This window comes from Puma concolor, chromosome D2 (assembly GCF_028749965.1).
Source record: "Puma concolor isolate L17-30 chromosome D2, mPumCon1.1.hap2, whole genome shotgun sequence".
Classification (NCBI taxonomy): domain Eukaryota; kingdom Metazoa; phylum Chordata; class Mammalia; order Carnivora; family Felidae; genus Puma; species Puma concolor.
In genome coordinates this window covers 82,599,009-82,613,739 of record NC_141677.1, presented here as the reverse complement: position 1 = coordinate 82,613,739, position 14,731 = coordinate 82,599,009, and the positions used below count along the sequence as shown (strand labels likewise).

Genomic DNA, 14,731 nt, shown 5'->3' with positions numbered 1-14,731 from the left:
TAAACAAGGGCCTGACAGGAGCGCCTGGGTGGCTCCGTCGGTTAAGCGTCCGACCTCGGCTCAGGTCATGATCTTGCGCTTTGTGAGTTCGAGCCCTGCGTCGGGCCCTGTGCTGACAGCTCAGAGCCTGGAGCCTGCTTTGGGTTCTGTATCTCCTTCTCTCTCTGTCCCTCCGCCACTTGTGATCTGTTTCTGTCTGTCTCTTAAAAATAAATAGGGGCGCCTGGGTGGCGCAGTCGGTTAAGCGTCCGACTTCAGCCAGGTCACGATCTCGCGGTCCGTGAGTTCGAGCCCCGCGTCGGGCTCTGGGCTGACGGCTCAGAGCCTGGAGCCTGTTTCCGATTCTGCGTCTCCCTCTCTCTCTGCCCCTCCCCCGTTCATGCTCTGTCTCTCTCTGTCCCAAAAATAAATAAACGATGAAAAAAAAAAAAAAAAAGTTTAAAAATAAATAAATAAATAAATAAACATTAAAAACCAACAACAAGAACAAGGGCCTGACAGCTGCCGGGTTGGTTAGGGACTCGGAGGGTGGGAGCAGAAGGCTTGGAATGTAGGCATTTTAGAGACTAGCTGGATGGTGGTGTATCAGAATGCTAACAGTAGTCGTCTCTCTAGGGGGAAAGTGCATTTTTCTGTTTTCTGTGATTGTTGTGTGTATATATGGGGGAGGGATTGTATTTTTCTTTCTTCTCGTTTGTCTACAAGGTCACTGTATAGATGGGCAAATGTCTGCCCCATCCCTCTACCCACCCCTCACTCCTCTGCATGCAAGCGTCCTTTTTTATTATTATTTTGAGAAAGAGAAAGGGTGGGAGGGAGAGGGTCTTAGGGAGAGGAGCAGAGAGAGAATCCCAAGCAGGCTCTGCATTATCAGCACAGAGCCTCACACGGGGCTCGGACCCACAAATCATGAGAGCATGACCTGAGCTGAAATCGAGAGTCAGACGCTTAACTGACTGAGCCCCCCTGGAAGTCTCTTTTTAAGGAAAGGGCAGTAGGAGCAAGCAGGCCTGAGAACCCTGGTCTCTGCTCACTGGGGAGCGGCGGAGCCCGTGCTTGGAAGGGCCATGAGACTAGTCTTGCTGTCTTCCCTTAGTCCCTCATGGTGGCTGAGGCTTGCCCACTCCTCCATGGAGTGTTCTCAGCAACAGTATTGTGCAACCCAGACCCTCCTCAGGATGGGCCCCGAGGCTTGGCTAGCGAGGACAGAGCGGTAGGGATGAAGGTTGGAAATCGCACAATGCCTCAGTTCTACCGAGACCTAAGCAGTATCCTCTGACAGAATATACCAGAAGCCCCTTTTGTTGAAGGTAAAGAAGCCGGAAGTATATTTTGATCTTCATCTGATTCTTTGGATCTCACAACCGGAGGTTAATTGGCAAACCCCCACCCCCACCCCAGACTTCCAGAAACAACAAGCAAGTATTGCTTTTACAGTTAGACAAAGAAGGACTTGGGGCTTCTGGGTGGCTCAGTCGGTTGGGTGTCCGACTCCGGCTCAGGTCATGATCTTGTGGTTTGTGAGTTCGAGCCCCTCGTCGGGCTCTGTGCTGACAGCTCGGAGCCCGGAGCCTGCTTCGGATTCTGTGTCTCCCTCTCTCTCTGCCCCAACCCCCGCTTGTACTCTGTCTCTCAAAAATGAATAAATGTTAAAAACAATTTTTTTTGAAAAGAAAAAGAGGGGCCTGTCTTATAATCGAGCATCTCCTATCTCCCATTCCTTTGATCCCATCCTGAGCCTCCAGCCACATCACTGTAGAGATAAGGAGTGAACAGCCTTAGCCACTAAAGAGAACCCACAGCCCCAGACAGCTGGTCATTCCAGCAGAAACCCCTTTAGGAGAGTCCATGACCTTGTCTTGTCTTTCATGGTGAGGAGACAGACACAGCTTTGGGGTTTTTTTGTTGTTTTTTTTAATCAGGCTGCAAAACAAAAAAAGAAATGTGCAGACTCATCTTCTTATCCCCTAAAGTCAGCACACAATGAATTTTCCTAAATTTAAGATTATACATAAAATAAGAACCACTCTTAGCCATGGTACCGTCTTTTTTTTTTTTTTTTTTTTTAGATTTCATCTCTCAACCATCAGTGTAAGCTGGTTGACAGGCAGAGTAGTGGCTGAGTTTAATTTTGGAATTAATCGCTTGTCTTTTATCTCTCTATTGCCCTGACAGGATGAAATATTTGTGGCTTTATCCTTTGTTGACCACATCTGAGGGAAGATTATGTTTTATATTGTTACTTTTCATAAGGGCTGTGAGGGACCGTGCACACGACATTTGTGCCCTTGCGTCCCAGAAGACTCTGGGAAAGGCCAGAATAGCCCTCCAGAAGCCTCCTGAATGTTCCGTAGAAATGCACCCAGCTGCTGCACGTGTGCTAACCGAGCACCCCCACTGGGCCAGGCACTATGACCACCACCGAGGGTACAGCAAGGGTTCAGAATAGACAAGGGGACCCACGTGGGGCTGGAGGGAGGAGACTGATATTTTTCTAAGCATATCAAACCTAATCGACATCTTCCCTAAGTGTGCTGAAGGGAAGGCTGAGGGTCTCCATCTGGTCTTAAGCGATCATGGAAGTCTTCATGGATGAAGGAGCCTGTGAACTGAGATCTAAAGGTTGAGGAGGGACGAACCATGGGGGGACCAGAGAGGGAAGGATATTCCAGCGTGATGCTGAGCTTTACTTACAGGCGGGGAAGTGTTTAGAAAGCAACAGGGGCCAGACTGTGGAGGCCTTGGAGGCCACGGTGATATATTTGTTTGTCATGGAGGAACATTGGGAAGCCATAAGAGATCTCAACCCTGGGGGTGTCATGACCAGTGCAGGCTGTGAGAGACCCACCGGCCGCAACATGAAGAGGTCCTCAGAGAAAGCAGGAGCAGGGATCCAGGAAGATCAGGCAGCTGTTCTTGCGGAAAAGCCTAAAGCCCAGAGGAGAGGAGATGGCTGCTGGGGCCGGGACCGTGGAGACGGAGAAGGGAAAATGTCTGAACTTATACTCGTGAGCCATACCCAGAAAGATTCCATTTGTTGTATGTGTTTCTCATTGGAAAAACTTATGAAAACGTTTGCTTGGCAGATGCCAACGGGAGACCAGTCAGTGTTAACTGAGGCTGGGCATCAGATAGGTGTGGAATCCAATATTTTGGTCAGAAGGATCATTTGGGTGACGTCCCATCCACTTCCATGGCAAATGTTTCCTCTCAAAGAGGAGTAGAATCTCTGGCTTGGACTGAGCATGTCAGGAGTCAACCTCATTCCATGACAGAGGCCAGCAGACATGTATGTGAAGAGATGATTCTGGATGTAGGAGGGAAGTCCCAGGTCATTCACATCCCGTAAGTGTAGCAGGTGTGAGCAAGGCTCGTTACCGGGCCCTCAAGAAACGCTCTGAAATGGATTTAATCTCCCTGCTTTCACTGAACTCTATACTCATCCCGTCCATCCACTCTTCCCGACTTGCCTGTCTCCCAGAGGGCTGCTCTGTTCTCCCACCGATGGAGGTGCTGCCCACATCCCATGGTGACCCTGCCCCACTGCATATACCACCCTTTCCCTGTCCACGGACATTCCTGCTCTTCCAACGTAGGTCCTGCCTTCTGCCCAGCCGGAAGATGCCAGAGCCACCCGACATTTTCCCCTCACTCCCAGTCTCACCTGGGTTCAATCCGGCCCCTCTTCCTGCCTCACCAGTCCTTCTAGGATATCTTTCTCTGTATGCCATTCCTGTCGCACTTACTTTGACCCTAAATCGCCAATAGCTTCCCCAATCCTCCTTCAATCAAGGCCAAACTTCTTAGACCAGTATTCACATTCATCAATGGTGACATACCTTCCTCTTCTGCATGTGTGAGTTCATTCATTCATTCATTCATTCACTCATATGCTTGCTCAACAACAAATGTGTGTTGGGTGTCCGATATGCCAGCTAACATTGAGGAAGCATCAGCAATACACAAGGCATGGTATAAAGTGCTTTTCATGTGTTTTGTGGTTTGATCCTCATAATAAATCAATTTTGGCTATTTTTATACCCAGATGAGGAATCTGAGACCTACAGGGGTTCGGTAACTAGACCAAGCCCACGGCTAATAAGGATTCAAGCCCGCGTAGTCTGACTCTAGCGTCTGAGCTCCCAGCCTCTGTGATACAACTGCCTCTGATTCACTTGGAACGTTGGAGGGTCTCTGTTATGCGTTCCTGGCTCTGACGTCTGTTGCAATGGAATCAGTCTGTAAAGCTGTAGCAAGTGAATTAGGGAATGGACTAGCATTCATTTGCAAGGAGACACCCAGCAAAGGCTTCTGGGGGAGAGCAGAGGATGTCCTGCTGGCCCATAGTCCTGGAATGTGGGAGAAGGACGGGTCCAAACAGCCCTCTGGGCGTTGGCCAAGTGCATCGCTTCAAAGCCCGGACAGAACCGAGATCAGTGAAGGTCCAGTGCTTCGTGGCAGTTTATAGAAGGGAGGAAGACACAATCCCTGCCCTCAGGGAGCACAGAGTCTGACCACAGATGACATGATGGGCTCATGGCAAGGATACTTCAGGAGCCAAACAACGGAAGAGCCAAATCCATGTGGAATCTGGAATGAGTTCCCAGAGCAATCCTAAGTTTGGGTGACTTTCCTTTGCTAAAGCTGTCCGAAGGGGAAGGCTCTGAGCGAGGCCTTCTGTCTGGAGGTGGTATATGCAAGGTTAGGACCACAAGCCAGGGAGGCAGACTGCCCAGGTTCAAATCCCAGCTGTAGCGCTTAACCGGCCGTGAATCTGAACATGAAACAGACACTGACCCTGGCACACAGTCCTTTGGAAAAGCGAGCCAGCTGCAGCCACTGCTCTGTTTCGATCGATCCACAACAATTCATAACCACCCTGGACCATATGTCCCTTTGGAAGTCCCTCTATATCGTGATAGCGGGATGAGAAAGTGAACTGCGGGCTGCAGGCAGGAAGGACGGGGGATGTGCTGTGCTGTGCTGAGCACAGATCTTAAGGTGCGTGTGTCCCTGAAAAGTGGCCACCGGCCCCTCCGTCTCCCCACCCTGGCTCTCACCAGGCCCCTTCTGCTCGTTTTCATGTGTTCTGTAAAGTCCCACACAGCATGCAAGCGGATTTGGAGCTGAGAGTTAGAAACCCGTGCGGAAAATCAGCCCCCTTCTGTCCGTTGTGCCTGTCGTTCTCACATACGTTCATTCAGCAAAAATACGCAGAGCTCGGGCTTAGCACAGTGGAAAATCGAGTTAATGGCCTAATGGGTTTCAAATACGTATTTTCATAGTCGAGCCCTATCACGGTGCCTTCCATTTCAAACTGCTTCCCTGTGTAATGTGTATTTGATCCCCCCAAACCCTGGGCAGTTAAGGGTCACTCCCATTTTGCAGATTAAAAACTGAGCCTCTTAAGTCTCAAATCCCCAGACTTGCAACTCAAGAGCCATCTCGTGCTCTCTCTGTTGCAGACATGCTGTTTCCAGGCCCAGTTGGCTGGGAGGTCCCGAGGAACGTGAACATGATTTCTTAAGCATGTGCTGTTCTCTGATGCAGAATTCCAGCGCAGCAAAATAATGTGAATGGCCCCTGAGGTCCGTCCTTTATAGTCGTTTAACCAGACGTGGTTCTTGTTAGAGCTGAGAGCCGAAGTAGCCCTGGGAATGTGGGTGTGGTGACTTATTTCTCTGCGATCCCGTCCCGCACGCTCTCAAGGCTAAGCGTAACGTAGCCCAGCCAGAGAAACACGCAGGGCTGCAAAATCACTTTCTCCTTTGCTTGAACGCACTGTCACCTTGTTTTAGTCTCAAGCTAACGTGTGGTATGTGGGGGCCTGATGTTCCACACGAGAGAGCAAAGCCCAGACCACGGCCATGCAGAAATGCGAGCCAACGACTCACACAGACACACACACGTGTGCACACACGTATGCCCACATACATACACACGTGTGCACGTGCTTCCACTCGGACACGCACACACACACACACACACACACACACACACACACACACACTCACCCTCGTACCCTTCCATCTGCAGGACTGTCTGCGGGTTTGGAAATGACTTCACTTTCCTAGGATTCCCTGAACGCCTTTTGCAGTGGCCTCTGCTGAACTTGAGAAGGCCGTGCGTCTGCATTTGGGCTTTAGGTGGTAGTTTTTCTTTCCAAAAGAGAGACTCACGAGGGCACATGTTCATGGCAACAGGACACGGGGGGGAAGCCGTCTGGCCTGGAATTAAGAGGCCTATATTCCAGTTCCTGCCGTGCCACCGACCGACTCTGTGGCCTAAGGCAGTCACTTAACCAGTCAGGGCCTCAGTTTCCACATCTGCTCGGGAAAGGGGCTGCCTAAGAGAGGAAGACTGGCCTTAGACGGCCTGAAGCTCCCTTACGACTAGAACATTGTGTGATTCAAACACTAAATCAAGATAGTTTGGCCCATTGCATATGGTGCAGGGTGCGGGTGGGGGGATGCTATAAAATTCCCAAAGAAAAGAGGCATTGAAAATAATTTTCACTCAGCATATTCCCTAACAGACTGTCTGCTCACAGTCCTTTTTAATCACAAGGTCAGGCCATTTTTGTTAGCTATTTAGCAGATAAAATCCCTTTCTTTCTGGTCCACTGAGAGTTGGATAACAGAATTTGTGTTTCACTTCCCATATGGCAGAGAGTTGAGGGCTACTATTTTCGAGCTCAAGGGTTCTTACTCGATCTTCTTCTTACCCACCATTACGTTTGATTGATAGGATTAAACAGAAGGAAAATTTATTTTACTGGAGTGGGGAAACGCATTAGGTTAAGTAATAAGTATATAAAATACATAGTTAGAGGTTTTGTAAAGGAAAAGATGTAATTTTGTGGTTATGCATGTTTGGGACTGTTTTCTATGTTATGTTTTGTTGGTAGAAAGAGAATGCATTGGATCAGCAGAACAGGCAGAGACGACGTGCTAATGGGACAATGTCTTGTTCGGCGACGCCTTTACAGACAAGAGTGTGATAAAAGGAGACGGTCGCTGACACTCTTGAGGCTGTTGAAAGGGGTTGCTTTGGGGATGTTTGCAAGGGGAAGTGTTGGGATCCTGTAGCTGCAGGAGGAACCCAGGACCTCCCTGGGCATGATGGACGCCTGCTGGGTCTCTCCCTGGTGTGGCCACACTCACATCCAACCGGCCAAGTGTTGGCGAGTCCACGAGGCCTGGGGGATTCCTGTCTCTTAGCATCAGTCGATGGGAGGCAACATGGCCCTTGGATATGGATATGGGGGCAAACAGTCCCCTGGAGCTACCTGAGCAGGCACAGCTCCCCCCCCAACCTCGGCCACCGAGGGCAAAACCCCCCAGAGAGCAGGAGGCCACCTCTCTCCTACTCTTTGTAATCACATTCCCAGCCAATTACGTGGCACGTGGTATGATGGGCACGTCTCTCTTAGCTGTGAGTCTGTCCACATGACTGACTGCGTGATAAAAACGATACCCCCTTTGTCGGAGCACATAATGAATCCTGCTGAAAAAAAATTAAGACTTCATGATATTATAATTGTCCTGGAGAATCTGGAACTTGGGGTGCTAGTAATTATGCCTGGTAATCGAGGAAGGTAACTACTTCTTAGATTAGTCAGCGGTGAACAGCAGGCTTGATCGCTGTCCCAAGGTAAATCAAAAGCAGTTTTAGCGCCAAGAAATAAGCTCTTAACTCTGGTAGTGACTGAGAGACGGGATTGTTTGGGGATCAGTTTCTTTTTTTTTTTTAATTTTTTTTTTCAATGTTTATTTATTTTTGGGACAGAGAGAGACAGAGCATGAACGGGGGAGGGGCAGAGAGAGAGGGAAACACAGAATCAGAAACAGGCTCCAGGCTCCGAGCCATCAGCCCAGAGCCTGACGCGGGGCTCGAACTCACGGACCGCGAGATCGTGACCTGGCTGAAGTCGGACGCTAACCGACTGCGCCACCCAGACGCCCCTGGGGATCAGTTTCTGAGAGCGAGGATCCACCCCTACCTCTTCTGTCAGCAGTACTCCAACCTCGTTGGTGAACTGGAAATTAATTTCATACTAATTTGTTCTCAGCTCATGCTTTAATGAGCTTGTGTTTCTGGGTGTTTAATTTGAAAGTACGTTTGATTAATACTCTGTTACAAAATAAATGGAGACTGAGAACAAATGAGTTTGAAATTTCTGAGGTCAGTAATTAAGATTGTTGTCACTATTGGGTTTTTCACTATTTAACCAAGATTCAGCTGCCAACGCAACATTTCACGATTCTCCAAAGCGAGGCAAGTTCTGTAATGGATGATGGGTAACAGACAAAAACGAAGATTCCGGGGGCCCCGGGCACCTAAACTGGACATCATCTACTGCCCTTTTGTCTTCCGAGTCTTCTCCACTCGGACATGCACGCTGGGCACCCAGGACTGAAATCCCTTCCCTGGGATCCCTCTGGTGCCCTGGGGCATTATAATCCAGGTACACAGACCCCTCATGTTTACAGAATTGCTCTCATGCCTTCGCATGTAACAGGTCCAAGTATCTAGAGAGAGGGGACCGTGGAGCCTTTCAAAAGTTATTTTGTGTGGAAATAAAGAGGCAAGCTGGCAGCAGGTCTGGGTGGGTACCTGATGTGGCAGGCTGGGCAGGTGGTGCTGCACCACCTGCAGGCTGCCCCACCACCAACCCTGGGCATTCCTTCCCAAGCCACGGGCACACTGGAGAGGTCAGCCTCGCCATGGCCTTGAGTGCTGTGCTCCTGCCCTGGAATCTTCCAGCCAGGGAGAACTAACCCTTGTCCCTGAATTGCCAACCCCTCCTCCATGGCCTCCTGTCTTTGCACGTGCTTTCCCTCTGTGAGTAGCTCCCTCACCTGCCTTCACCCCTGGGCACCTCGCCACCCCACCCCTCGACATTGTCTGGGGGCCAGAAAGAGCCACAGAACCTTCATTGTTTGCAGTCAATATCATCAACAACATTAAAAAATCCAAGATATGCTACAGGTTCATACAAACTGTAAGCTAAGCTCGTAAGATGATCTGACACAAGACAACTTAAAAAAAAAACTAAAGTTTTCCTTTATATAAAAATAATTGCTTTATTTTTAAAGGAAAATAAATTAAAAATTTATTTATTAAAAATAAATTTCCTTGACATAAAAATAATGTGAAGACGTTATAGAAAGATGTATAAGACATAATAGAAAAAAAAGATCCCTGGGGCGCCTGGGTGGCTTGGTCGGTTAAGCGTCCGACTTCAGCTCAGGTCATGATCTCACGGTCCGTGAGTTCGAGCCCCGTGTCGGGCTCTGTGCTGACAGCCTGTTTCAGATTCTGTGTCTCCCTCTCTCTGACCCTCCCCCGTTCATGCTCTGTCTCTCTCTGTCTCAAAAATGAATAAACGTTAAAAAAAAAAAAGAAAAAAGAAAAAAGATCCCATTTGTGGTATCTACCCACTACCTTGGAATAAGCCTAATGAAAACTTTCCAACAGCAATATGCAAGAAAATCTAGGACTAGATTGAAGGACATTAAAACAGCCTTATTAATGGAAACATACCATGTACGTGAACAGGAAACATGGATCTCGATGGATTCTTAACCACATTATTAATATACTAACAATATAATCTCAACGGATTACTACAGAGCTTAAAATTTGATTCTGAAATTCACTTGGAAGAGAAAATAGGCAATAATATCCTAGAAACATTCGAAGCGAAGAACAGAACCAAAGGAAACCTGCCCTCAACAAGGTTGCCGAGACAGCCCTTGAATAAATGGTTCCGGGACACCTGGATTTCCACATGCAGAAGAAGGAAATTGGGCTCCTACTTCAAGCCATATACAAATTAAAAAAAAAAAAAAAAAAAAAAAACAGCCTTGGAGGGGGCTCGGTTGGTTAAGCATCTGACTCTCGACTCTGGCTCAGGTCATGATCTGACAGTTTGCAAATTCAATCCCCACGTCAGTCTCTATGCTGACAGTGCAGAGCTTGCTCAGGATTCTCCCCCTTCCTCTCTCTCTCTCTCTGCCCCTCCCCACCTTGCTGTCTCTCAAAGTAAATAAATAAGCTTTAAAAAACAAAGCGGATCAGGGGCGCCTGGGTGGCTCAGTCGGTGAAGCGTCCGACTTCGGCTCAGGTCATGATATCACGGTCCGTGAGTTCGAGCCCCACGTCGGGCTCTGTGCTGACAGCTTGGAGCCTGGAGCCTGCTTCGGATTCTGTGTCTCCTTCTCTCTGACCCTCCCCCATTCATGCTCTGTCTCTCTCTGTCTCAAAAATAAATAAACATTTAAAAAAATTAAAAAAAAAACAAAGCAGATCAAAGGTGTGAATGTAAGAACTAAAGTTGTAGAACTAATAAAAGAAAACATAGGTGGAAACCTTCAGCACCCTAGGTCAGACCATGGTTTCTTAGGTATGACAACGAACACGTAAACAACCAAAGGGAAGAATGGACCTCATCAAAAAAATCAAAAAGACCTGCTCGAGAAAATGAAAAGGCAGCCCACAAAATGGGAGAAAATATCTGCAAATCATAGATCATAGCATGTACCCAAGAGAACCAAAAGCGTGTGTCCACCCAGAACATTGTGTACAAATGTTCATGGCAGCACTATTCACACTCGCTTAAAAGTGGAAACAACCCAAATACCCACTGACCGATGAATGGATAAGCAAAATCCAGCATTTCCATACCATGTGATATTATTCAGCCATAAAAGGAAATGACCCATTTCTTTCCCAGCTAAGGGAGCCTTGAAAACATCATGCTGAGCAAAAGAAGGCCAGGCACACAGGGCCACGTGTCGTATGCCACTTCCACAAAACGAATGAGTGAGCAAATCCGTAGAGACAGGAAGTCGATTAGTGGTTGCCAGCAGCTGAGACAGGAAGGGAGGCCCCAGGGAAGTGACTGCCCGTTGTGAATGTGCTAACACACTAACCGTATGCTTTTAAAAGGTGAATTCTATGGTATGTGAATTTAATCTTACTCAAAAACAGAGAACTCGTTCTCCCTGACATCGAAATGTATGATGGAACAACAGGAATTAAAACAGCGTGGTATTGGCACAGGAAGGGACAAGTGGAGGTTTGTCACAAGTGGAGCAGCTCGTGGCACACAAAAGCAGGGCTCCGTACATGTGTGGGCATCCCGTATATAGCAGGTAGCAGCTCAGAACCTAAGAAAAGGGCCAACGGTGGGAGAGGAGCACTGGGTCTTAGTTTGGGGGGAAAGTTAGATTCTCACCTCACACCCCTCAAAAACTAAATTCCAGATAGATTAAAGAGCCAAGTATAAGACTACGGGAATAGACGATAAAGAAGGACGTCTGCGTGACCTTGAGGAAAGTCTCCTTAAGCAATACGCACACTTCATAGAGAGAAAGATGGAAAATTTGACGTTGTAAGAATTGGAGACTTCTGTTTCCTACAACAAAAGATACCGTAAGTTAATAATAGTAGGCCAAGTATGAACGTCCTGAAATTTTGGAGAACTTCTAGAATCAATAACAAAAGTCAAGACAGCAAGTGGCTGGCCTCGTCATCTCCCATCTTGAATTGCCTTTCAGATGGTCTCAGACTTTTGTCCTCTCCTCAGTGACAGATAAACTTGACCCCTTTGAAGAAGTGTTATTGGATGTCATTGGCCACTCAAACCCCTGGGGTCCTGTTTCTTAGCAAAGTCAAGGTGGTCTTGGGAATTTGGGGTTTTGCTGGGCAGGACCGCTGGCCACCAAGCTGTGCCCTGGGGAAAGCGAGCGGGCTGCCTGCCATGAGGGGAGGGGCCGCGTGCCCAGGTGGGCTCAGCAGGGACGGCCTGGAGCCCACGAGCCCCCCTCTCCTCCTCCACCCACGACACTGCCCTTGGCTGCCAGGCCCCGCAGCTGGCATGTGGAGGCCGTGAATAAGGCCAGCTGAGTATGCCCCGCACTTCCTGCCCGTCAGCCTCTTAGCTGAGGCTGCAACATGACCTTTGCCTTGTTGATTCTGGACGGATATCGTCTCAGTAAGGAAGCGTCCGTGCCACGGTCTCTTTTTTGCAAACGGCGACATTATTTGAGACGTGGGTTCTGCAGGCATGTCACACGGGGATTTTCGTCACGGATGGAGAAGACCTTCCTATTTTGTCTTTCCTGCTGAGAGAGGCTCCCAGCTCCCGCCTGGGCAGTGCAGGGAGGGCCCCTCCACCTCCTCTGTCATCTGCTTTTCTGTTTTCACAAGCCCTAGGCTTCGGCCTCATTTTATCACATTTCGCAGTGTGCTTAAATACCCCGTGCTGTTCCCCATCTGGTCACGAAAGACAATTTACAGGGGGGTAAAAATGGCGGGGCCTGTGAGATTTGTTCTGCCGCCGGATTTCGTGAGGCACCCCGCGTCAGGGCTTTCCCGAAGGGTGTCAGAGAGACAAGAGCAGGACTGGGGTGCAGCTAACACCCCACTGATCATCCTGAAGTAAATCAGGCCCTCGTGCCAGAGATCCTGGCTGGGTCGGTCACGCTGGGTTTAGCATGAAATATTAAGGGGCACCTGGGTGACTTACTGGTCGAGCGTCCGACTCTTGATTTCAGCCCGGATCATGATCCCAGGGTTGTGGGATCGAGCCCCACATCGGGCTCTGTGCTGAGTGTGGAGCCTGCTTGGGATTCTCTCTCTCTCCCTCCCTCCCTCCCCCCCCCTCCCCCACCCAGCCCCTCTCCCCCATGCTTGCTGCCTCTAAAATAAATATAATTGAAAATAAATAAATATTAAGACCGCTGGTTCAATATTTCATGCCAAAGAGACGCCTGTAGCTGCCAACGCGTGAAAGTGATTGGGGGCGGTTGTGAGCGGGCGAGAAGACACCGAGACTGAGCCTCCTGTCTCCTCCTTCCAGGGTCACTGTTACTACCACGGACACGTGCAAGGATCCTCCGGTTCCACAGCCAGCCTCAGCACTTGCTCTGGCCTCAGGTAAGCGGCTCTGTCTGCCCCACAACTGCGACCTCTTCTTCTCGAGCATCGAGAGTAAATGGCAAAGGCAGAGAAGCCCCGCCTGACAGCTCGCAAGAGCACAGCGTGCCCCGGGGGCTTCAGTTTCTCTGCCACCACAGACTCTTTCTAGAAGGTTCTACGGGCCTGATCAGTCGAGAGCCACTGAACCGGCGGAGTTACTCCACCCTAGGATTTTGTGACTGTCTTTCATTTATGTGGCCCGTGTGCTCAGTAATTCCCGGTGTTAAGAGGTAGGACCTCAGGTATTGGCGTTCGGGCTGCTTGCTTGGTACACAGGCACAGGCCTCCTGTCGCTAAGAGACAAAGCAGAGGAACCAGTTTAACAGAGTTCAAGGTGAGCTGAATACAGGCGTGGGGTGTGGGGGCTTCTGCTACGAGGCTGTGGCCCGTGTCAGGACACCGTTCTCTTCTGTGGCTGGACGAGCCCGTACAGCTCATCCTTCCAGACCACACTCATTGGCCACCAGCTGGCTCTCGTGTGCTCCCCGGCAAAACCAGCCTGTCTGACAAACTTGCAGCTGCCTCGGCCTTTTTCCTGGGTTTATTCACTGCCTTTGTGAACCGACAGCTTGAATCCCCCAAGCCCTGCTTTGCTTGGGCCCCGGGGTGCCTTCGGGGACAGAGAGAGGACGGCCTGGGTGCCAGCTTCCGTGACACGAGGGCTGCGTCCTGCGTCAGCTGTAACGCCACGTCTCTGGGAGTCCCATGTGGGAGCCTGCACACACACACACACACACACACACACACACACACACACACAGAGGTCAGTCAAGCTCCCACAAATCTGAGGGAGGTGGTGACCACACTGGCCCTCGTCAGGGTGTTAGCCGCAGATGAAGACAGAGCCTCGGTGAACGTTAGCGGGAAATGGGCGCGTTCTCAGAAGCGGTGCCTCCCATTAACCCCGACACACGTAACAAACACACCTGGACTAATAAAGGGCGGCGGTGGCCTGTGCCTTCCTGGCCACACTGGCAGCGGTGAGGAGCTCTCCAGCGCGACCCAGAACCCGGGGCCCGGCGCGCGCCCAGGGGCACGCTGGCAGGTGCCTGTCCCCGCGTGGGGCACCCGGTGCCGGCTGCGCGCCCTGGTGTCCCCTCTGCCCGCCCCTTACTCTCACTCGCGTGTCAGGTGCACAGAGCCGAGCGGCCCCTTCCACCCCACCCCCCTCTCCCGTCCCGTCCCCGCCCCCACGTGCCCTCCATTAACACGCAACGTGCGTCCTTCCGAGCCGCCACCCACGCTTTTTGACCCCGGCCACCTGCACAATTTACAAAGGTCACCGGAGAGCATCCTGCCTCGCTCAGCAGTTTGTTTTTGTGTTTGGCTCCTTTGACACCCATCCTTTCCGGCTGACATGGGGCTGGCTCCTTCCTTTGACAAATACGCTTGAATTCGCCGCGTCCCTTCGCACGCTCCCCCATGTGCACGGAGGTGGTTTCCAGCTTTTCTCGGTTGCAAACGCTGCTGCGCTGCACGGGGGGGCCTCGGACGCTCTGTGCCTCCGTGCGCAGGCCCCGGAGGAGCGAGTGCTGTTGTGACAGTCCCGCCACCCTGTTCCTCCATGTGGCCACCTCGCTTTCCACTCTGGCCCTCGGAGGCGAGCTCCGTCTCTCCTGACATCTTCCCCCATCCCTGAAATACCTGCTGTACTCAGTGTTTATCACTGGACTCCGACAATATGTACAAACAAGCTCACCCTCCCCCCCTCCCCCTCCCCCCCCCCACTTGGGTAAAATGCCAG

The 14,731-nt window shown here is 50.4% G+C and overlaps 1 protein-coding gene across 1 annotated transcript in view; it reads left to right on the top strand.

Annotated features, from left to right (window-relative positions):
• The window catches only part of ADAM12 (ADAM metallopeptidase domain 12), a 353,237-nt gene that overhangs the window by 222,722 nt on the left and 115,784 nt on the right, over positions 1–14,731 (top strand). The window contains exon 5 of the mRNA XM_086681149.1: positions 12,869–12,945. Within this exon, the coding sequence (XP_086537275.1) occupies positions 12,869–12,945 (77 nt within the window). The remainder of the gene's footprint in view (positions 1–12,868; positions 12,946–14,731) is intronic.